The following is a 24,038-nucleotide window of genomic DNA, read 5'->3' as shown; positions in this document are numbered from 1 at the left end:
TGTTCTGTTCCCAAGTTGGTACATTTAAAAAAGATTTACCGTGGCGGAGCACGGGATGCAGCTAGTATATATTTGTCAACACAACACCATATTAAATGAACACACTGATTAAGTCTGAATAAGAGAATTAAATTATTACTTTAAGTAATTTGTATTACTTTTAGCCGATAAAAGTAAAAGTGTATACATTTCATAGCGTACGCCCCGATAAGTAGATCTAGATCTATAGATCTAAATCAAATTTGAATGAAATAGTTCATTTCTTTATATACTAAAATTGGAAGATGATGCCATTAGTTTTGAACTGTTTTGTGTTCTTTCCAAAGTTTAAAGATGTCACATGTGAAGTCATTGTTTATTTCATTCTTTTGACAACAATAAATGCTTTTCTGGTTGCATTATTAAAATTGCGTTTCTACATTCGAATATGCCTTAAATTGTATTTCCCTTCTTTAAATAAAATTAAGATAATACATTAAATACATTTATAACATCCACCATATATATTATTTTCAACAAAAGCCACTATCCACAAGTTCTCCATATTTAGCTGAACATTCTGATCACAATCGCCTAAAAAAAACTTGCGGACAGAGAGAGAGAGAGAGCGAAAAGTGCGAAAATGGACTTTTATATATTAGGATTAATATAGATCTACAGGTAATCTATCGTTTTAGGTGCGTAAAATGCTCCGAGGCTGGTAATGTGAAAAAATTGCCTCATTGTTAAGACTTTAATAGATGTATATTATGATATAATTTTGTCAAATATTATAGATTACTGAATAATAAAGCAATGGCTAAATATATCAATATAGGTCAGAAATTAGCTTTAAACACCAGTGTTTGCGAGCAAGATTTGCTATATAAACAGCGGCCACCTGTATATTAGAGTGGTTTCCCCTGAATCTCTAATTATAATTTAGCCAAAAAATTTAAACAAGATGATTGCTAAAATAAATGAGCTTGGTTGCAGTGGATGTAAACATTGCTAGATCTAGTCTTTATTTATTACTGAAAAGTTTTAATACATTTATTTAAAAACAGTTACATGAAACTTTGAAACATTTATGTAGCTTTCAAAACTTAAATCCTCCTAAAAATGTGAAATCATAAATTTAATATGTCAACTTTTTTTCACATTACTAGTCTTGGCTGATTTTACGTACCTTAAGCAATAGATTACCATTAAATATAGAAATTTTACACTTCACAGTAAAAAAAATTTGGTATAGACTATTATAGAGTACTATAGAGATCTAGATCTAGAAAACTAGATCCTAGTCTATACGTCTAAGTTTGTTTTATGACATTTTGATTTAATAGGCATATAGTTAGAAATTCAAATTAGGGTCAGGGCGTAGGCATATGGACTATGGTAGGTACTAGATCTAGGTAGGGTAAGGATTTCTGTCACATTACTAAATGAAAATAATTACTATATCTAGTACTAGCTGTGGCCTATTTTAAAATAATTTTTAGTACCTAAAACTAAAATTGATAGTTATTATTTTTATTATTAGATTAGAATCTACCATTAAATATGTAAATATAGGTTTTTAGGTAGGTAATAGACTTATAGATTTACAATATTTTATAACAAAGATCCGAAAATATTCAAAATATACTTATTTTAGGCCTATTAATATTATTAATTAATATTAATGCTTCTTTATCAACTCATAGCCCTTCTTGAAAATCTCATCAAGGCCTATTAATTTAAAATTATAAAATTATAAAATAACAGGACTATTAATAATTAACTAGACTTACCTGGTCATCCCTTGGATAACTGTAGGTTTTGGGGGTCATCCATAACATTACGTCTGTCATTTATCATCATAAAATAACAATAACCAGACCCCACATTCAAAAAGACGTTTTTTATCTTTTAAAACACCGATTTCAGCTGAGCATAGGTCTGACCACACTAACCTTTCATATATGATATCACAGGTGACCTATCCAACTCTACTTCAGTGTCCCGCCAAGTCTCAGACAACATGTTTTTATTGTTTAAATAAAAACGATTCTCGTCGAGCATTTTTCTGACAACACTATGCCTTCATATGCTTAGGACAAAGAAACAGATGAACTTTACTTCATCTGCCCTGTATCCCGCCAAGTTCAGATAGTCAAATTTATCATTAACATCTAAAAACAAAATTGAAAAAAAAATTATGAAGTATGAAAATTACATTTTTGAGTATTTTATCTCTAAACCATATGAGTTTGTGGGCATTAAGCTTTCCATTGGTACTAAATTTATGGATCTAGCTTTATTAGGAGAAGAGGAATTTTTTTCTTCTATTTAATAAAGGTTGAACTAAAAGAGCAAGGGTCTAAGGTCTCTTAGATCTGTATGAATTCTAAAAAAAAAATTAAGCAAGTGTAAAGTTAAGACATAAATATTTAAACATTTTTATAAATGCAATCAATATATTTTCAAATACTATTTTTAATTTGGTTTTCTAATCAAGATTATTTTTATTTTCAGTTTTTTCTGCAATAATTCATGAATCTAAAGCTATGGAAAACACAAAGGACAATAATGGTATAGTTTGGGAGAGTTCAAATATGGTTAAACAAGAATTGAGTGATGAAATCATAACATTTATGGACATTAAATCAGATGAAACATCAGCTATTTCAAGTTCAGAAGGAGTACAAACAAATATATCAACACTCTTTTCAAATTCTGAAGATATAAAGCAAAATGTATCAACACAATTTTCAACTGTTAAAGACAAATACTTGGAGGAAACAATGCCATTTTTAGCTTTAGAAGATAAAAATCTTGATAAAACAAAGCCTTTGTTTAATTTAGAAGAGATGAAACAAGATAACCTAACATCATTTTCATCTTCTGAAGACATGAAACCAAATAAATCAACAGCATTTTCAATTTTTGAAGATATAAAACCTGAGATATTAACAATTTCATCTTTGGAGAGTGAACAACAAAATGGTTTCAAAGCACAGCAACAACTTTCTTCCCCACCAGATTCAACTGATTTTAAAGAAAATTTCGCAGTTTTAAAATCAAATCTTCAGAATGAATTAAAAGAACTCAAGTTATTGCATACAAAATTGATTGATAATCTCCCAACAGAATATCTGATTAGCAATAAGGGACTGAAGACATACAAGTGTGATATGTGTTGTCAAAGATTTTTCCATTTTGATCATGTTAAACAACACATAAACATTCACACAAGGGTGAATCCATATGGTCATGATTTTCATCAGCAAGAAGTTGTTAAGATCAGTCATGTTGAACAAATTAACAAAATAAACCTAGAACAGGTATACAACAAGTCTAGTTTGTCTAAAAAGTTCACTACAAAGTCTAGTTTATCCACACACACAAATATTCATTCTGGAATTAATAAGCCATATGAATGCTATGTGTGTCATAAAAAATATATTAAAAATCATTTAGCAAACCATATAAAGATACATTTAGGAGAAAGACCATATGAATGTGATGTGTGCCATAAAAAATTTAGTCAGAAAGGTCATTTATCAGAACATACAAATATTCATTTGCCAGAGAGACCATATGAATGTGATGTGTGTCACAAAAAATTTAATCATAAAAGTGATTTATCAAAACATAAAAGTATTCATTTACCAGAGAGACCACATAAATGTGATGTTTGTTATAAAAGTTTTGCCCTTAAATCTAGATTATCTAGACATAAAAATATTCATTTACCAGAAAGACCATATGAATGTGATGTGTGCCATAAAAAATTTAGGCATAAACATAATTTATCAGAACATAAAAATATTCATTTACCAGAGAGACCATATGAATGTGATGTGTGTCACAAAAAATTTAATCATCAAAGTCATTTATCTAGACATAAAAATATTCATTTACCTGAGAGACCATATTATGAATGTGATGTGTGTCATAAAAAATTTAGTCGAAAAAGTACTCTATCTACCCATAAAAATATACATTTACCAGAGAGACTATATGAATGTTATGTGTGTTATAAAAAATTTAATCATAAAGGTGATTTATCAGAGCATAAAAATATTCATATACCAGAGAGACCATATAAATTTGACATTTATTACAAACGTTTCCTCAAAATCTAGTTTATCTATGCACACAAATTTTTATTCAAGGACTTGAATGTGTTGTTTGTCATTAAATTCTCTTTCACAAAGATCTTTAATTATCTATATATAAAGTTATTGCTTTTTTTTTTACTAATACCACATTTTGTAGGCTGAAAACACACCATTAATGTTTGTTATACAAGATATACTACTCTTCATAGTATTATTTGTCATACAAAGTATTACTAATGATTAATATGCTATCTAGACATTTCACACAATGGAAAGAAAACTACATGGAAAGAATGGATGTCATGAATCACCATAGCACATTTATTATCTTGTACAAGGTGTTATGGCTAGCTTTATTTCGTTTTTTTTTTAAATATGATGGCTAAAATCTCATCCTTTATATTACCCATATAACAATACTAACCACTTATAATAGATTGACGATAGAAGCATGTGGTTGTATATAAAACGTTTATTGGGTCTAACTACATGATGGTACCAGAGAGAGGACGGAAGTGACGAGAGACACAAAATACACATAAACATGTAAGGGACATCACTCAAGATAACAATATAAATATAATACTAATACAGAAGAGTGAGTTCCCTTGACCTCACAATTATCTCAATCTATTACATCCCTTTACCCTTAGAACACAATAACACATCTCTCAATGGAACAATTGATAGTATCCTAAAATCACCAATTATATTGTAACATGAACACTATGGTAGATTACATCCTTACAAACAATGCACAATATGTTACAACATAATTAAATACAAAACAATGATGTCAAAGTCCTTTTGACCTTTAAAATCATAGGTCTAACTTATTTGGGACTTTGATTGTCCTGCTTGACCTTCTCAGTGGCTTTTGATTTGGTGACCCAAGATTCTGACCAACTGGATTCTCTATCTCAGGAGGTCTAGGATTTAAACCATTAACTCTAGAATTTACATTTTCTGACTCTAGACAACTTGGTTCACTCATGTCAACAGAACTTGGTTGTGGAACAAACTGAGTTGGTGTGAACTGATCAGATTTGGTGGGATTGACAGATTCACACTTATTATCTGCACAAGTTATTTTTAACTGGTCTGCATGTCTACGGACAATAAGTCCATCATTTGTTTTTACTTTATAAGACACAGGTCCTGTACATTGAACAATTTGACCTGGTATCCATTTTTCCTTTCTCCCATAATTTCTTAGATACACATTATCATTAACTGCAAATTCTCTTTCAATGGATGATTTGTCATGATTTACTTTTTGTGTATGTTGATGTTGGGAAACAGACCTTTGAACAGTTGGATGTAGTAGGTCAAGATGAGTTTTAATTTTCCTACCACATAGCAATTCGCATGGTGCAACATCTGTTGTTATATGAGGAGTTGTGCGGTATTTGGCTAATAACCTGTTTACTCTTTCACTGTCACATTTAGCTTCTTCTGTTTGGTATTTACTTTTGATGTTACCCTTTTAGTTTCTGTAAGTGCTAATGATGTTAGCAAAGTTGTTTGATGATCACATTCCTTCTTACTAATGTATTCTCTTTAAAAGCATTTGAAATTGCCATATCACCATAATCATTTATTAAGTTACAAATACTTTGTTTAGGCAACTCTGACTGATAATGGACTGCATCTTCTCCATCTTTTATATTATCTTCACAAAGGTTTTTATTTCTTATTTTATATGGCCTTAAGTCATCATTCACAGACTCTTCAGGCCAACCATTCTTACAGTAATCAGATACTTTTATTAAGCACTCATCTTTTTGTGTTTCTCTTTTAATATCATTCACATTTATATTGGAGTTATCTATGATAGTGAAGAGAACAAATACATCTTCTGGTACATAGCTAAGGCTTTGGTTTTTTAAAGGTAATCTACTAAGACTATCTGCACTATTCTCAGATCCAGGTTTGTATTTCAATTCATAATTGTATGCAGTTAGTGTGATAGCCCATCTTTGAATTCTTGGTGAGGCATGCTCAGGTAGGGTTTTGTTTTCTCCAAATAAACCTAGCAATGGTTTATGATCTGTAAAGATGGTGAACTTCCTATCAAACAGAAACTTATGAAATTTCTTAACACCAAAAATGATGTCTAAGCCTTCCCTATCTAACTGAGAATAATTTTTCTCAGCCTGGTTCAAAGATCTACTGGCAAAAGCAATGGGTCTGTCACCCTTTTCATCTATGTGGGATAAGACTGCTCCTACACCATCTGGTGAAGCATCACATGTCAATACAAGTCTTTTCCCTGGGTCATAGTGAGTTAGTAAGGTGTCAGAAGACAAAGCCTCTTTTGCTGTATTAAAAGCAGCTTCTTGTTGTTTACCCCAGTGCCAAGTTGCATTTTTCTGTAGCAGCTTGTACAGTGGTGATAGTTTACCAGACAGATTCCCTATGAACTTTGCATAGTAATTTATCAAGCCCAAAAAAGCTCTTAGTTGTTGGGTATTTTCAGGTTTGGGTGCTTCTTTAATGGCTTTTGTTTTCTCAGGTTGAGGTCTGAGACCTTGCTTGCTTAATATATAACCAAGAAAACTAATTTCTGTCAGCATGAATTGACATTTATCTTGGTTTATCTTTAAACCTTTTTCACCAACAATTTTCAAGACTTTATCAAGTGTTTTAAGATGTTCAGTGTCATTCTTACCAGTTATGTACACATTGTCAAAGTACACACAAACATTTGGAATATCCTTAAAAATACTGTCCATGACAGCTTGGAAAATTCCAGGGCTAGATGATATGCCAAAACATAGCCTTTCATATTGGTAGAGTCCTTTATGAATGTTTATTGTCGTATAGACTTTTGAATCTGGATGCAGTTCTAGTTGAGTGTAAGCATGACTAAAGTCTAATTCAGTGAATTTGTCTCCTCCTACCAAATTCAAAGAAATTTCTTCAATGTTAGGAATAGGGTACCTATTCAGCTCTATTTGCTTATTCAGTGTAGTTTTATAGTCTCCACAAATTCTTACAGAACCATCCTTCTTTAACACTGGCACAATGGGCGTTGCCCAATCGAAATAGTCTACCTTCTTTATGATGCCATTAGATTCCAATCTACTTAGCTCATTTTCAATTTTATTCCTCATTGCATAAGGTGGAATTCTAGCTTTGCAGTATCTTGGATTTGTGTCTTTAATGCTTAACTTCACTGTTCTATCATTTAGTAATCCAGAGTTACCAAAAACACATTTATTTTCAGATATAACTTTATCTATTGAAGTAAGACTAGATTCTCTTGCAATGTTCAATGAACATATATTCTCCCAATTTAACTTAAGATCACTTAACCAGTTCCTACCTAGTAATGGTGGTCCATTTCCTTCAACCACAAGAAGAGGAAGTTTAACACTTTGACCATTATAACTTACATGAACCATACACTCTCCTATTACCGGAACATTGTCACCAGTGTATGTTGTTAGACACTTGTGACACGGCTGTAGAGGCACTGATCCTCCTGTGACAGCGTCAAACTCTTTCTTTGTTATGACTGTTAGAGATGCTCCAGTGTCAAGTTGGAAGCTGATGCTCTTACCGTTGATATTAACTTGTACATTGATGGGAGCATGACTCATTGATTTCACAGAGAACAGGTTGAAATCCGGCTGCGAATCAGTTTGAGCATTTTCACTGGTAGAGTGGTTCATTGGTTGGGTTAGGTAGTCTTGGTGAGAGTTAACATAGTGCTGCCTTTGGTTGCGGTACTGTCTTGACTGGCTAGATTTAGCAACAGACGAAGACTTTGCAAAGCAGGCCTTGGCAATGTGACCTTGCTTACTGCACTTATAACAAGTTGCTAACTTAAACTTGCATCGATGAGATGCATGGGGACCTTTGCATCGATGACATTTTTGATAATTATTACTAGATTTAGATCTAGGATTTGAACGTGCAGGCTGTTTAGCATAAGTTGAAATGCTCTGATGGGGTTGGTGTTTGTTGACTAACCTGCTGTTTACTGCATGGATCTCTGAAGGTGCTAGAGATCTCGCCGCCTCGGATGACTGCTGGAATGAAGTCGCAAGTTGTATTGCTTTTTCTAATGTTAGATCTGACTCGAGCAGCAACTTTCTTTGAATATCAGGACTGTTTACACCTGTCACAAACTTTTCACATAGTCTGTCAGACAGCGTGTCTCCGAATTCACAAAATTCACTTAAATGACGTAAAGCAGCAACATATTCTGATATTGACTCGTTTGGTTGACGAGTCCTACTGTCAAATCTAGCTCGACATAGAAACTTTGATGGGGTAGGCGCATGGTGGTCTGTTAGCAATTTGCTCAGCTCGTTAAAGCTCTTGGTAGTTAGACTAGCTGGTGCGCATAAGTCCTTTAATAGCCTAAATTGTTGAGGCCCTATGACTGTTAACAAAACAGCTCTCTTTTTGGCTTCTATCGTCACGTTGTTTGCTTCAAGGTAAAAGCTTAACCTATCTAGGTAATCCTGAATGATTTCATCATTCGAATCAAATTCTTTTATTTGGCCATACAGCGCCATTATTCTAGAAATACTTAGCCAATAAGCTCTAGCAAACCTCCTTTTGACGTAATTAGGTGCTCTTTCTAGTGGATTTTTATCCTCGTCGCCAGATATAATAGATTGACGATAGAAGCATGTGGTTGTATATAAAACGTTTATTGGGTCTAACTACATGATGGTACCAGAGAGAGGACGGAAGTGACGAGAGACACAAAATACACATAAACATGTAAGGGACATCACTCAAGATAACAATATAAACATAATACTAATACAGAAGAGTGGGTTCCCTTGACCTCACAATTATCTCAATCTATTACACCACTAATAAACAGCAACATTTTAAATGTACAATTATAATTTGACTCATTGAAGTAATATTAACTCTACATTTTTCTTTATTGAATATATTCCATTTTATGTAATTCAAAATTTTGTATAAATAATTATATAACCCATTAAGTAAATCATAATTATGATAATTGAATTGATCAACAAAATGTATTAATTAATGTAGCAAAAAATGATTACATTTTTAAGACATAAGATACAATTTGTTATTATGATTATTATTGATTTTTAATTTATCTTTTTTTTTAAAGACATAATAAATATTTTCAGCTATTAATTAATCAGAAAGCGTTTATTCCATTTTGTTAGGGTTATTATAATTGGATTGGCTGTTATGATATACGAGCCGGCCCGCGGCATAACATACGCCGCTATTATTTGTTGTTTTTTCTACTTTTCAGTAATTCTTAATTTGTGAATTCGACAGTACCAACGCTGACTCTGAAATATTTCTTTAAAACACTATAAGTAGCTCGTTAAGGACCATAATCCCCCCCCCCCCCCCCCTTCCTCCCCCCCCCCCCCCCCAACGTTTAAAATCGTTTCAAACTAAATTATCTGCCCCTAATACTAATAGCCGTCACTAAACCCGACTCCACGAAGGTAAACAGCGTGAACCACAGCTCACTAAGACTATGTAGGGGTGGGGATGGTAGGGGGCGCGTTTACAGCTTGTTTTCTAGCGTCTCCCAGAAGAGAATTATATATATAGATAGATCTAGATCAATCTATATATATATACATACACACATATATATATATATATATATATATATATATATATATATATATATATATATATATATATATATATATATAAATGAATGTATTTGTTTTTTTTTTGTTGATTTGTCTTTATGGCATTACTACACCTTTCACCTATCGCCATCACACTTTTGGGAGTTGCTGAATAGGGTTCTTTCTGTTTTGAAGGGGGGGGGGAGATTCAATTTCACAAGGGCGGCGCACCGGCAAGGTTCGATGCGATTTGTCTCTATAATACGGTATATAAAAAGTTTGATGCGGTTAGACACCGTTCATCCTAGTGCCACAACACTTTGGGGAGTAAAACTGCAACAGGCGCAGCTCACTAAATTAAATCAGGCGCAAAGGCCTACGTTCGTGCGATGTTATCATTACCATGCGTTTCATTTCAAGTTGATGTTCAGTGTAGTACTGTGTTATGGCTGCCTCCAGAACTGAGGCATCACATGCGGTAAGCTGAATTATTCCACCAATAAACAATTGACTGGCCGAAATTTAAAATAAAGGATTAGCATTTTATGTACAGTTATGTCAGTACTTTCATCAACTATAAGCGTGTGAAACGATGCTACTCGAAGTTCTGTCAGTATGTTCTTTACAACCACCTCGTTGATTGCTTAAACAAACTCAAAGGCGTAATTCTTACTTCGCCAACTGTCTGATATAGAAACATACTTCGCCATGTGGTTATGAATCAGTTGTTCCGACAGCATCGAGGCGTTCATCCTAATGGCGAGAAGAACATTATCAATTAGGATTCGAACTTGATCCGCGTTTGAACGCCGACGCTCATTTTGTTCAATTCGTTCTTCTCGCTCAGTGTTAGTTTCACCCAGTAGACGTTTAAGGCTAGTCCCATTTAAGCAACATTTTCTACGTGAACACGAGACTGTAATAGATTGAAATAATTGTGAGGTCAAGGGAACTCACTCTTCTGTATTAGTTATATTTATAATATTGTTATCTTGAGTGATGTCCCTTGTGTACTTCCTTCCGTCCTCGGTGTGTTACCATCGTGAGGTAGTTAGACCCATTAAATGTGTTATATACAACTACAGGCTTCTGTCGTCAATCTATTATAACTGGCGACGAAGGATAAACATCTACTAGAAAGAGCACCTACTTACGCAAAAAAGAGGTTTGCTAGAGCTTATTAGCTAATTATTTCTAGAATTATGGCGGTATGGCCAAATAAAAGAATTTGATGCGAATGATGAAATCATTCAAGATTACCTAGAGAGGTTAAGCTTTTACCTAGAAGCAAACAACGTGACGATAGAAGCCAAAAAGAGAGCTGTTTTGTTAACAGTCATAGGGCCTCAACAATTTAGGCTACTAAAGGACTTATGCGCACCAGCTAGTCTAACTACCAAGAGCTTTAACGAGCTGAGCAAATTGCTAACAGACCACCATGCGCCTGTACCATCAAAGTTTCTATGTCGAGCTAGATTTGACAGTAGGACTCGTCAACCAAACGAGTCAATATCAGAATATGTTGCTGCTTTACGTCATTTAAGTAGATTCTGTGAATTCGGCGATACGCTGTCTGACAGATTATGTGAAAAGTTTGTGACAGGTGTAAACAGCCCTGATATTCAAAGAAAGTTGCTGCTCGAGTCAGATCTAAAATTGGAAAAAGCAATACAACTTGCAATGTCATTCCAGCAGTCATCAGATGCGGCGAGATCTTTAGCACCTTCAGAGATCCATGCAGTAAACAGCAGGTTAGTCAATAAACATCAACCCCATCAGAGCATTCCAACTTATGCTAAACAGCCTGCTCGTTCAAACCCTAGATCTAAATCTAGTAATAATTATCAAAAATGTCATCGATGCAAAGGTCCCCATGCATCTCATCGGTGCAAGTTCAAGTCTGCAACTTGTTATAAGTGCAGTAAGCAAGGTCACATTGCCAAGGCCTGCTTTGCAAAGTCTTCGTCTGTTGCTAAATCTAGCCAGTCAAGACAGTACCGCAACCAAAGGCAGCACTATGTTAACTCTCACCAAGACTACCTAACCCAACCAATGAACCACTCTACCAGTGAAAATGCTCAAACTGATTCGCAGCCGGATTTCAACCTGTTCTCTGTGAAATCAATGAGTCATGCTCCCATCAATGTACAAGTTAATATCAACGGTAAGAGCATCAGCTTCCAACTTGACACTGGAGCATCTCTAACAGTCATAACAAAGAAAGAGTTTGACGCTGTCACAGGAGGATCAGTGCCTCTACAGCCGTGTCACAAGTGTCTAACAACATACACTGGTGACAATGTTCCGGTAATAGGAGAGTGTATGGTTCATGTAAGTTATAATGGTCAAAGTGTTAAACTTCCTCTTCTTGTGGTTGAAGGAAATGGACCGCCATTACTAGGTAGGAACTGGTTAAGTGATCTTAAGTTAAATTGGGAGAGTATTTGTTCATTGAAGAATGTAAAAGAATCTAGTCTTACTTCACTAGATAAAGTTATATCTGAAAATAAATGTGTTTTTGGTAACTCAGGTTTACTAAATGATAGAACAGTGAAGTTAAGCATTAAAGATACAAATCCAAGATACTGCAAAGCTAGAGTTCCACCTTATGCAATGAGGAATAAAATTGAAAATGAGCTAAGTAGATTGGAATCTAATGGCATTATAAAGAAGGTAGACTATTCCGATTGGGCGACACCCATTGTGCCAGTGTTAAAGAAGGATGGTTCTATAAGAATTTGTGGAGATTATAAAACTACACTGAATAAGCAAATAGAGCTAAATAGGTACCCTATACCTAACATTGAGGAAATTTCTTTGAATTTGGCAGGAGGAGACAAATTCACTGAATTAGACTTAGTCATGCTTACACTCAACTAGAACTGCATCCAGATTCAAAAGTCTATACGACAATAAACACACATAAAGGACTCTACCAATATGAAAGACTATGTTTTGGCATATCATCTAGCCCTGGAATTTTCCAAGCTGTCATGGACAGTATTTTTAAGGATATTCCAAATGTTTGTGTGTACTTTGACAATGTGTACATAACTGGTAAGAATGACACTGAACATCTTAAAACACTAGATAAAGTATTGAAAATTGTTGGTGAAAAAGGTTTAAAGATAAACAAAGATAAATGTCAATTCATGCTGACAGAAATTAGTTTTCTTGGTTATATATTGAGCAAACAAGGCATCAGACCTCAACCTGAGAAAACAAAAGCCATTAAAGAAGCACCCAAACCTGAAAATACCCAACAACTAAGAGCTTTTTTGGGCTTGATAAATTACTATGCAAAGTTCATAGGGAATCTGTCTGGTAAACTATCACCACTGTACAAGCTGCTACAGAAAAATGCAACTTGGCACTGGGGTAAACAACAAGAAGCTGCTTTTAACACAGCAAAAGAGGCTTTGTCTGCTGACACCTTACTAACTCACTATGACCCAGGGAAAAGACTTGTATTGACATGTGATGCTTCACCAGATGGTGTAGGAGCAGTCTTGTCCCACATGGATGAGAAGGGTGACAGACCCATTGCTTTTGCCAGTAGATCTTTGAACCAGGCTGAGAAAAATTATTCTCAGTTAGATAGGGAAGGCTTAGGCATCATTTTTGGTGTTAAGAAATTTCATAAGTTTCTGTTTGGTAGGAAGTTCACCATCTTTACAGATCATAAACCATTGCTAGGTTTATTTGGAGAAAACAAAACCCTACCTGAGCATGCCTCACCAAGAATTCAAAGATGGGCTATCACACTAACTGCATACAATTATGAATTGAAATACAAACCTGGATCTGAGAATAGTGCAGATAGTCTTAGTAGATTACCCTTAAAAAACCAAAGCCTGAGCTATGTACCAGAAGATGTATTTGTTCTCTTCACTATCATGGATAACTCCAATATAAATGTGAATGATATTAAAAGAGAAACACAAAAAGATGAGTGCTTAATAAAAGTATATGAGTACTGTAAGAATGGTTGGCCTGAAGAGTCAGTGAATGAGGACTTAAAGCCATATAAAATAAGAAAAACAGAGTTAAGTCTAGAAGATGGATGTATACTATGGGGGTCAAGAGTAATTATCCCCAAAATGTTACAAAAAGAAGTTTTAAGAACTTTACATGATACTCATCTTGGTTCTTCCAAAATGAAGAGTCTAGCAAGATCATGGTTCTGGTGGCCACATATGGATGCTGATATTGAAAAATATGTAAAACTTTGTTCAAGCTGTGCACAACATTCAAATCAACCAGCTACAGCACCTTTGCAAAACTGGGACTGGCCAATTGAACCATGGAAACGTATACATATAGATTTCGCAGGACCTTTCATGAACAAAATGTTCTTAATTGTTATTGATTCACATTCTAAATGGTTAGAAGTTAAAATCATGAACACAATCACTGCAAATGATACCATTATAGAACTTAAGGAAATATTTTCAACTCATGGATTACCAGATCAAATTGTTTCAGATAATGGGCCTAGTTTCACAGCTCATGAGTTTAAACTGTTTTGTGTGGCAAATGGTATTGAGCATATAACCACATCCCCCTATCATCCTGCTGGGAATGGTTTGGCTGAAAGAGCGGTAGGCATATTCAAAACCGCTATGGTAAAAATGAATACCGGTAACAAGTTTTCTCTTAGAGAAAGAGTAAACAGGTTCTTAACCAAATACCGCACAACTCCTCATATAACAACAGGTGTTGCACCATGTGAATTGCTATGTGGTAGGAAAATTAAAACTCATCTTGACCTACTACATCCAACTGTTCAAAGGTCTGTTTCCCAACATCAACATACACAAAAAGTAAATCATGACAAATCATCCATTGAAAGAGAATTTGCAGTTAATGATAATGTGTATCTAAGAAATTATGGGAGAAAGGAAAAATGGATTCCAGGTCAAATTGTTCAATGTACAGGACCTGTGTCTTATAAAGTAAAAACAAATGATGGACTTATTGTCCGTAGACATGCAGACCAGTTAAAAATAACTTGTGCAGATAATAAGAGTGAATCTGTCAATCCCACCAAGTCTGATCAGTTCACACCAACTCAGTTTGTTCCACAACCAAGTTCTGTTGATATGAGTGAATCAAGTTGTCTAGAGTCAGAAAATGTAAATTCTGGAGTTAATGATTTAAATCCTAGACCTCCTGAGATAGAGAATCCAGATGGTCAGAATCTTGAGTCACCAAATCAGAAGCCACTGAGAAGGTCAAGCAGGACAATCAAAGTCCCAAATAAGTTAGACCTATGATTCTAAAGGTCAAAAGGACTTTGACATCATTGTTTTGTATTTTGATTATGTTGTGGCATATTGTGCATTGTTTGTAAGGATGTAATCTACCATAGTGTTCATGTTACAATATAATTGGTGATTTTAGGATACTATCAATTGTTCTATTGAGAGATGTGTTATTGTGTTCTAAGGGTAAAGGGATGTAATAGATTGAAATAATTGTGAGGTCAAGGGAACTCACTCTTCTGTATTAGTTATATTTATAATATTGTTATCTTGAGTGATGTCCCTTGTGTACTTCCTTCCGTCCTCGGTGTGTTACCATCGTGAGGTAGTTAGACCCATTAAATGTGTTATATACAACTACAGGCTTCTGTCGTCAATCTATTATAGAGACAATAAATGACGTTTACAGTAGTCAAGTTTCCATGACTTCCAACGCTTTCCCATGACAAATTCGTTGTCTCTGTTGGTTTTGTTACAAATACTAGCAGCACAGAACTTACACTTCAGTCCAATCTCATCGGAATTTACATAGATGCTTCCTTATTCAACTGAAACATTTTTTTAATCTGGCGTATTGGTTGTTACTTTAACTTAGAGCCATTCCAGTTTAAACGAATTTCTCGCTTTTATTTTTTGCTGCATTGTTTTACCGCTTGTTACACACATTTTTCTTTTCAACATTTTCAAATAGCACAGAGAAGTAAACTTTTATTCCTTATATACCAAACCAGTTTGTAAACACTGAAACAGTTCTATCCAGGTGCACGTAATGATCCCAATAATTGGATATATAGTATATAAATCCTTAAACCAAACAGAGCAAAAACACATCCACCTTTAGTAACGTAGAATTTGCATCTGACTTGGGTAAATCGTCAAAGTATCAAGGAGGTGTGTGGGGGTTGGAAGATGGGGGAGGGCAGTGGCAATAAAAAAAAACCTTGCATGGTCAGATAGTAGCCGCAATCCATTTCAGATATTAGGTGTCAGCTACGGTCAGTTTTGGGGTAAACCATTAAATCAAGCAGAGGAAGTGTCACCCAGACATCACATCGGAACCCGCCCCGATCAATTTAGAGTGAAGTCATTAACTAGACCTGTGGTATGACAACCGAGGTCACTCCCTCCCCCCAGTCAATGAAACCTGTGGTTTCTGTTTATGCCCCAAAACACAAAGACTGTTCGTTTAACAAAACAGGCACTAAAAATGTAGCTTAATTCAAGCCACTGGCCCCAAATTTTCTAGTGAATTAGGCTAGCCCGACGTTCTGATAATCTGTGCGCGGCATCAGAAAATGTCTGCGCGACATATTTGTAAGTGCTGCGCGGCCGTACAGCCGCGCAGTTTACAGGGAACACTGCACCCCCGCCCCCCCCCCCCCCAACCCCTGTCGGAAAAAATCCTGGAAGAAACACTGAGCAAAGGAAGAGGAAAGGAGAGAAAGAATGAGAATCTGCCTTGACGCTTTACGTATTCTCTGCTTCCCTTGCTCAGTGTTTCATCCAGAATTTGCGGGGGGGGGGGGGGGGGGGGCGGACTAATTTTCCGGGGTCAGGCACTGTTAAAAGTATATATTTTATATATATTTTTCTGGGGGGGAAGAGATGACTGGAAGAAACACTGCCCTTGATGTTGCCACATTCCCGATGAATTATAAGATGAATTCTTGGATTTGCGGAGTGATTCCGCGTCAGATGAAAAATTGTTCACGCAATTTTGGTGTAGTATGCAGCTGTCCAATCCAAACGTGAAATTGATTTCCCTTTGAGTTTTAGTTTCTTGTGTTCCTGCATATCTTTGCGAGAATAGATTTTCAAAAATTCTCCAATTAAAAATAAAACAAAGAAATCAATAAGGTTGGCGTTAACAGAAACTCAACCGCGAATGTTGAGGCTAGTTAATAGCATGCAATTTTACTCATCGTATTAAAACAGTTATCAAGAATAATTCATATTTAAATTCTACTGGAAAATTTTATTTAAGTGCTTATAAATTTCCTTACTAATTTCGATTTTTTAATTCAATGGGGGTCGCGGGTCACTTACTTTTTATAAAAGGGGGTCGCCACTTGAAAAAGTTTGGGAACCACTGCTGTAGAGAATCGTATTTTGTAGAACGAGGTGCCAGGACGGATTGCGTTTGTTATATGAAATATGAGGCCTACAATTATACATTGAAATATCAGTTTGATAGACAATTCTTTGTTTAGTTGACTCCCGCTGATTGTCGACTTCGCAAATAGCGACTAAAAGCAGATTTTTTTTTTAGACTAAAGGAATACATCGAGGTTAATTCTGTGCTTGAGGGAGATACTGAATGCTTAGTCTTCTGCTGACGACCCAGAAGTAAAAATCCCTTTTCAAACCTGACTGTCTGTGGACAAATGAAGTAGAGTTCACCTGTTTCTGTGACCTCGGTTAGGTACTATCAGAGCTGGTTTAACTCAAGGACATATGTGACCTACTTAGGTCTTGTATTTTTTTAGTTTAACATTTATTAATCAACCATGAGTGACCTGTGGTGTAATCACCGGTATTTTTCCATAGTTTCAAGAAAGATATATACCCGGTCCTTTTCATCACGATATGTGGTGTAATCCTTCTATAATTACGATTGGTTAATTAGGACATCGGCGATGGCCTAACCAATAGTCTTATGACTTGAAGGTGACCTCCCATGTTTCCTAAGTTGTTAAATAGTCTGCGCACACGTTTCTCTGAACAGCAGTCGGGACCAGACATTCTGAGAGAGAAAGCCGTGTATGTCGCCATTTTGTAGTCTATAGTTTTAAAGCAGCTTTTTCCCTTATTACTTGTGGTTTAAGTAATATTGTGTGCTTTAAGTAGTTTCGTATAAGCTGTGGTGATTTTCTTAAGTGCCATAGCCTGTGATAGTGTAACATAGTGTTTTTTCTTCAACTTGTAAGTTGGGTTTTGTTTATTCTGCTAATTCATTATATTTTGTATAAAGCTAGAGTCTTACTTTGAACTTGTACACATTTTAAAAGTTATATATAGATTAAAAGTGTTGTTGGTATCAAGAGTTCTTCGAGTTTATCCCCTAGGTGTTAAGTACGAGTCCTCGATGAATTTTTATACCTGCTTCCTTTTAAGGCTATGAGCCATCTGTGTGTAACCCTCTAAACGAACCCGGGTACGTTCGCCAGCTCCGCAACTGTTAGAGTGGTGTTCGTAATACAGACTATTCACTTTAACGTGGATTCCAACTGGAGACTTTCGGTTTAGCAGTCGCGCTCTGATGACCCATTAAATGGAATGCAATGATATGTTGATTAGTTTGAGTCATCAAATGAGTGGTGAGAACGTGGATCTTGATAAATGATCCAAATGTTGAAAAGTCTACTTAAGAGATGCTAAAACCATCCGAAAGTGCTGGTAAAAATATGGCTTCCAAAGAGACCGAAGAACAATTATCATAATAGAGTACGGCACTCGAGTTTGTGGAGTCTAATCATAAATACAGTCACAGTAGTATTGATTTTCGCCAGCTATGTTTCGTATTTTATCTAATACTTACGGACAGATAATCAAGGGATTTTAGTTAATGCATTAGTTGACGCAGAAGCGTAGCTAGGAGGGGGGAGGCTGCACCGGGCGCCGAACCTATAGGGCGCCAAAAGGGGTGGACATTTTTAAAGCTGAATTTATGCTGCAGTTTTTAATTAGAAAGTCTAAGTTAAGAAAGAAATGTAATGGCTACAAGCCTTTACATACTTATTTAACTATTTGACTGGCAAAAACCGCTAGATGTGTGAGGGGGGGGGCGCTTTTTTGCGACCAAAATCGTAAAAATTTACATTAGATTGATTAGTTGTTAAACGTTACCACTTATGAAAAAAAACAATCGTATTAAAACGTAATTGTACGATTTTTTAACCGTAAAAAATGTAGTGACTTTTATCAAGATAGTAAAAGGGGGTGGGCGCTTTTTTCGCTAAATAAAATTGCAAGGATTTACACTGGATTGGAGAGGAGATAACCCAGATCGCTTAGAAAAGAAACTTATTTTACTAAAGTGCATGGCACGATTAAAACCTGTTCTACGAACCTTGTCCAAGATGGTGGCAAGGAGTGTGGGGATGGGGGTGCTTTTTCGCGAACAATAAATCGCAATTATTTGTACTGGATTAGTTTAAACACCTAGAAATAAACTAATTATATCAAAGCGTATTGTGTAACAGTAAAAAAAAAAAGTATGGTGGGTGGCCGTGGCACGTTTTTTCGCCAAAGTAAATGGGAAAGATTTACACCGGAACGGTGATTAGATAAATCGTATTATACTAAGAATATAAACCAATTGTATTAGTGCGTAATGTACAATTTCACTAGCCAGTTTTGTTAAGATATGACTCGACTAGTTCTTTGTAAGATTCTTACGATTCGCTCGACGTCAACATGAAAGATCAGATACTTTTACTTGATTGCATTACATCTTGTCTGGGTCACTGTAGTAAAGAGAATTAAATATCACGGATTCTTGAATCGCTATCCGATTAGTAAAATAGCATACAGTCGGAGCGGTTGGGTGTAGGACAATACTCTTGCCGAAATTTTAAGAGCTAAAAACTAGTATATTGTACAGAATTGATAATTTTTTTATTGCTTTTGTCATCATCATTCCTTTGTGGCCCCTGGGGAGCAAAGGCAAGTTATAATACTGCAATTTTCATATAGTTACGGCCACTAGACTTACTAAACGATGTAAAAATGGTAAAACACGACGACTGCTAATCCTTTATTACTTTGCTCAACCTAACTGATAATTTAAAACTGTAATACACTATTGTCGGAATTGTTAAAAAGTCAAGACAAAAAGTAGACAAAATATGCTTGCACCTTGTACAAAGTACACGCTAGTCTAAAGCATTGGTTTTTAACCTTTTTGGAGGTACCGAATCCTACCAATTTTGTAATATATTGAGCTTTGTGAAAATTCAGGGGAACTCACTCTTCTTGTATTACTCTTATATTTACAATGTTTTGAGTGATGTCCCTTGCATGTCATGTTCCGGTTGCTGAGGCAGAATAAAAGCAAGGTACATATAAACATGGCTTCATCGTCCGTTGTGTTATAATAAAACCACAATCCATTACAAATTTCATATGCGCCTTCACCGAACCCTTCTTAATAGTTTTATCGTCCAGATAAAATCTTTAAACCTACGAGTTGGGTGCGCGCCATGACCTCCGCCAAAGCCCTGAGACTGACTTACCGAACCTCTTGGGTTCGATCGAACACGTATTAAGAACCACTGATCGAAACTTTTGTGATTTCTTCTTTTTATTCGTTTCTGTTTCATCAGGAGCTTAGGCAACGCTTCGTTTACTATGTATAAATATGTATAAACATATTTTCTGTTTCAGTCTGACGTGAATAAATCTATACACCCACCAGAATGTGCTCGTGGGATCACACTTAATCAACGGACTGTAAAAACAGGAGGGGGGATGAGTGTCATAAGCCCTACTCTAACCAGATTAAAACAAGATAATAAAATGTCTAGTGACAATTTAAGCGCAATTTCCTTAATTAATTTTTTTAGAATTCACAGACCTACGTAAAAATCCTTTCGAACCTCCGCTCATTCACTATAGTAAAATCCTTTCAAACCTCAGCGCTTTGCGCTAAAAACCTACACGATGCTCAGTTTAAATTTTAAAAAATCCTTTCGAACCTCCGCTCATTCTCTATCGTAAAACCCTTTCGAACCTCAGCTTTGCGCTAAAAACCTACACGATGCTCAGTTTAAATGTTCTTAATTAATTTTTTGTGACCGCACGAAAGGATATTTTTGAAAACTTTCTTCGGCAATATTCGTCTAAATAATGGCAGGAATCGATTGGTAAATGTTTCAAGTCGCTAAGTGGTCTGGTTGCCGAGATATGGAGGAAAAACTGCATTTGTTCGCGGTTTTCTTTTGCTTTTCCGGGAAATCCAGATAGGAATACCGGCAATTTTTTTGGCCCACAATCATCCTCGGAACTTGCTTAACATATTTGCTTTGGAACTAGTCCTCGATATTGCTTCGTTCAGGAGGAGATACCACTTAAAGCTGCGGACACACATCCATCCATCCATCCATCCATACATACATACATCCATCCATACATACATCCATCCAGAAATGACGAGTTTATAATCGCAATTGTCCGTATGCAAATTGCGCTAAAAACAACTAGAAATGTATAGTATAGATCTACATGTCGTAACTGTAAATGCGGTGTAGTTTCGGAACTCTTGTCTTCAAGGGAGATTACTCTAAAAAAATATTCAAAATAGGGACCCAAGTTTTGTATCTCAAACGACAAACATCGCAAAAAAGTTAATTTTAGGAGTGTTTTAAGATCATTTACGACTTACAACATCAGATAAGAAAGGTCTAATGTTACTAAAGCTTACAAACGTGAACAAGTCAATAGCCGCATAGCCATGGGCCTATTTATTTGGTGTTAAACATGTTGGAGAAAATATAAAATAGTTAGGGCAGGCCTATTGCCGCCCTATTGGCTATTACTATTACTTATAGTTAGGCCTACTTACTAAGTAATAGTTAGTAAGTTAGTGTTAGTTTGTTACCCCTATTGGCACTATTGGGGAATAAGAAATAACCAAATAGCTTAAAATCCTGCACATTTAAAATAACAACTGCTACCAATACTTAGGGGCCTATTAATAATAATAATATTATGAATTATTATTATGATATATTATGGCCTAATGAATGCCCTAAATTATTATTATAGAAAAACCAACTTAAATAATAAATAGGCCCTCTAGTCTAGATAGAGCCTACATTATTTGTCAACACAACACCATATTCAATATTATTAAATGAACACACTGATTAAGTCTGATTAAGAGAATTAAATTATTTTTTAAGTTATTTGTATTACTTTTAGCCGATAAAATTGTATACATTTCATAGCGTACGTCCCGATAAGTAGATCTATACATCTAAATCAAATTTGAATGAAATAGTTCATTTCTTTATATTCTAAAATTGGAAGATGATGCCATTAGTTTTGAACTGTTTTGTGTTCTTTCCAAAGTTTAAAGATGTCACATGTGAAGTCATTGTTTATTTCATTCTTTTACAACTATAAATGCTTTTCCGGTTGCATTATTAAAATTGTGTTTCTACATTCGAATATGCCTTAAATTTTATTTCCCTTCGTTAAATAAAATTTAGATTAAAAATTTATAACATCCACTATATATTATTTTCAACAAAAGCCAGTATCTTCAAGTTCTCCATATTTAGCTGAACATTCTGATCACAATCGCCTAAAAAAACTTGTGGACTGAGAGAGAGAGAGCGAGAAGTGCGCATATGGACTTTTATTAGGCTGGTAATGTGAAAAAAATTGCCTCATTGTTAAGGCCTTAATAGATGTATATTATGATATATGATTTTGTCAAATATTATAGATAACTGAATAATAAAGCAATGGCTCAATATAAATATATCAATATAGGCCAGAAATTAACTTTAAACAGCAGTGTTTGCAAGCAAGATTTGATATATAAACAGCGGCCACCTGTATATTAGAGTGGTTTCCCCTGAATCTCTAATTATAATTTAGACACAAAATTTAAACAAGATAATTGCTAAAATAAATGAGCTTGGTTGCATTTCATCATATGTCATTGGATGTATACATTGCTAGATCTAGTCTTTATTTATTACTGAAAAGTTTTAATACATTTATTTAAAAACAGTTACATGAATGAAACTTTGAAACATTTATGTAGCTTTCAAAACTTAAATCCTCCTTAAAAATCATAAAGTTAATAAGTCAACTTTTTTTCACATTACTAGTCTTGGCTGATTTTACGTACCTTAAACAATAGATTACCATTAAATATAGAAATTTTAGAAATTTTACACTTCACAGTAAAAAAAATTTGATATAGACTATTATAGAGTACTATAGAGATCTAGATCTAGAAAACTAGATCCTAGTCTATACGTCTAGAGTTTGTTTCATGACATTTTGATTTAATAGGCCTATAGTTAGAAATTCAAATTAGGGTCAGGGCTTAGGCATATGGACTATGGTAGGTACTAGATCTAGGTAGGGTAAGGATTTCTGTCACATTACTAAATGAAAATAATTACTATATCTAGTACTAGCTGTGGCCTATTTTAAAATAATTTTTAGTACTTAAAACTAAAATTGATAGTTATTATTTTTATTATTAGATTAGAATCTACCTTTAAATATGTAAATATAGGTTTTTAGGTAGGTAATAGACTTATAGATTTACAATATTTTATAACAAAGCAGAGGCGTAGCGAGGGGGGGGGGGGGGCAGGGGGGGACATATGTCCCCGGGCGCCGACCTGAGGAAGGCGTCAAATTGAAATGTTGAGGGGGGGGATGCAAATAAAAAGTTCGAGGGGAGTTGGAAATCGAAAGTTTGTCCCCGGGCGCCGGGAATGGTCGCTACGCCTCTGTAACAAAGATCCGAAAATATTCAAAATATACTTATTTATAGGCCTATTAATAGTATAAATTAATATTAATGCTTCTTTATCAACTCATAGCCCTTCTTGAAAATCTGATCAAGGCTTATTAATTTAAATTAAAAAATTATTAAATAACAGGACTATTAATAATTAACTAGACTTACCCGGTCATCCCTTGGATAACTGTAGGTTTTGGATGTCATCCATAACATTACGTCTGTCATTTATCATCATAAAATAACCAGACCCCACATTAAAAAAACACTGATTTCAGCTGAGCATAGGTCTGGCCACACTATTCCTTCATATATGACGTTACAGGTGACCTACTCAACTCTACTTCACCTGCCCAGTGTCCTGCCAAGTCTCAGACAACATGTTTTTATTGTTAAAAATAAAACGATTCTGGCTGAGTATGACTCTGACCACACTATGCCTTCATATGCTTAGGACAAAGAAACAGATGAACTCTACTTCATCTTCCCCTTATCCCGCCAAGTTCAGATAGTCAAATTTATCATTCACAACTAAACAAAACAATTGAAAAAAAAAATGTAACATTTGCGTGATATGTCTATGAAGTATGAAAATTATATT

At 35.0% G+C, this 24,038-nt stretch overlaps 2 protein-coding genes across 7 annotated transcripts in view; both read left to right on the top strand.

The window, feature by feature from the left end:
* Positions 1-24,038, top strand: part of LOC131948678 (zinc finger protein 883-like) — a 62,896-nt gene that overhangs the window by 19,649 nt on the left and 19,209 nt on the right. For 2 of the 6 annotated variants that reach the window (XM_059310322.1, XM_059310319.1), the window contains exon 1: positions 21,246-21,348. The exons of 1 other annotated variant lie outside the window; for it this stretch is intronic. The gene's annotated coding sequence lies outside the window, so the exon portion shown is untranslated. Of the gene's footprint in view, positions 1-21,239; positions 21,349-22,235; positions 22,321-24,038 lie in introns of those variants that run through there. 3 more of the 6 variants (XM_059310324.1, XM_059310321.1, XM_059310320.1) reach the window with 3 other exon arrangements.
* On the top strand, positions 1,302-5,018 carry LOC131948676 (zinc finger protein 420). The gene is made up of 3 exons (XM_059310317.1): positions 1,302-1,377; positions 2,497-3,567; positions 4,957-5,018. The coding sequence occupies exons 1-3, from the start codon at positions 1,368-1,370 to the stop codon at positions 5,016-5,018; spliced, it is 1,143 nt and encodes a 380-aa protein (XP_059166300.1). The 5' UTR covers positions 1,302-1,367.

The sequence above is a fragment of the Physella acuta genome, unplaced genomic scaffold (genome assembly GCF_028476545.2).
Source record: "Physella acuta isolate Inbredline_101_S28 unplaced genomic scaffold, ASM2847654v3 ptg000657l, whole genome shotgun sequence".
NCBI lineage: Eukaryota > Metazoa > Mollusca > Gastropoda > Physidae > Physella > Physella acuta.
This window is presented reverse-complemented; position numbering and strand designations above follow the sequence as displayed.

Excerpts from the sequence above, each read along its gene's own strand:
- LOC131948676 (XM_059310317.1), top strand. Across the intron at positions 3,568-4,956 it reads GCCAGAGAGACCATATGAAT|TGGCTTTTGATTTGGTGACC; the intron begins GTGATGTGTGTC and ends TGACCTTCTCAG.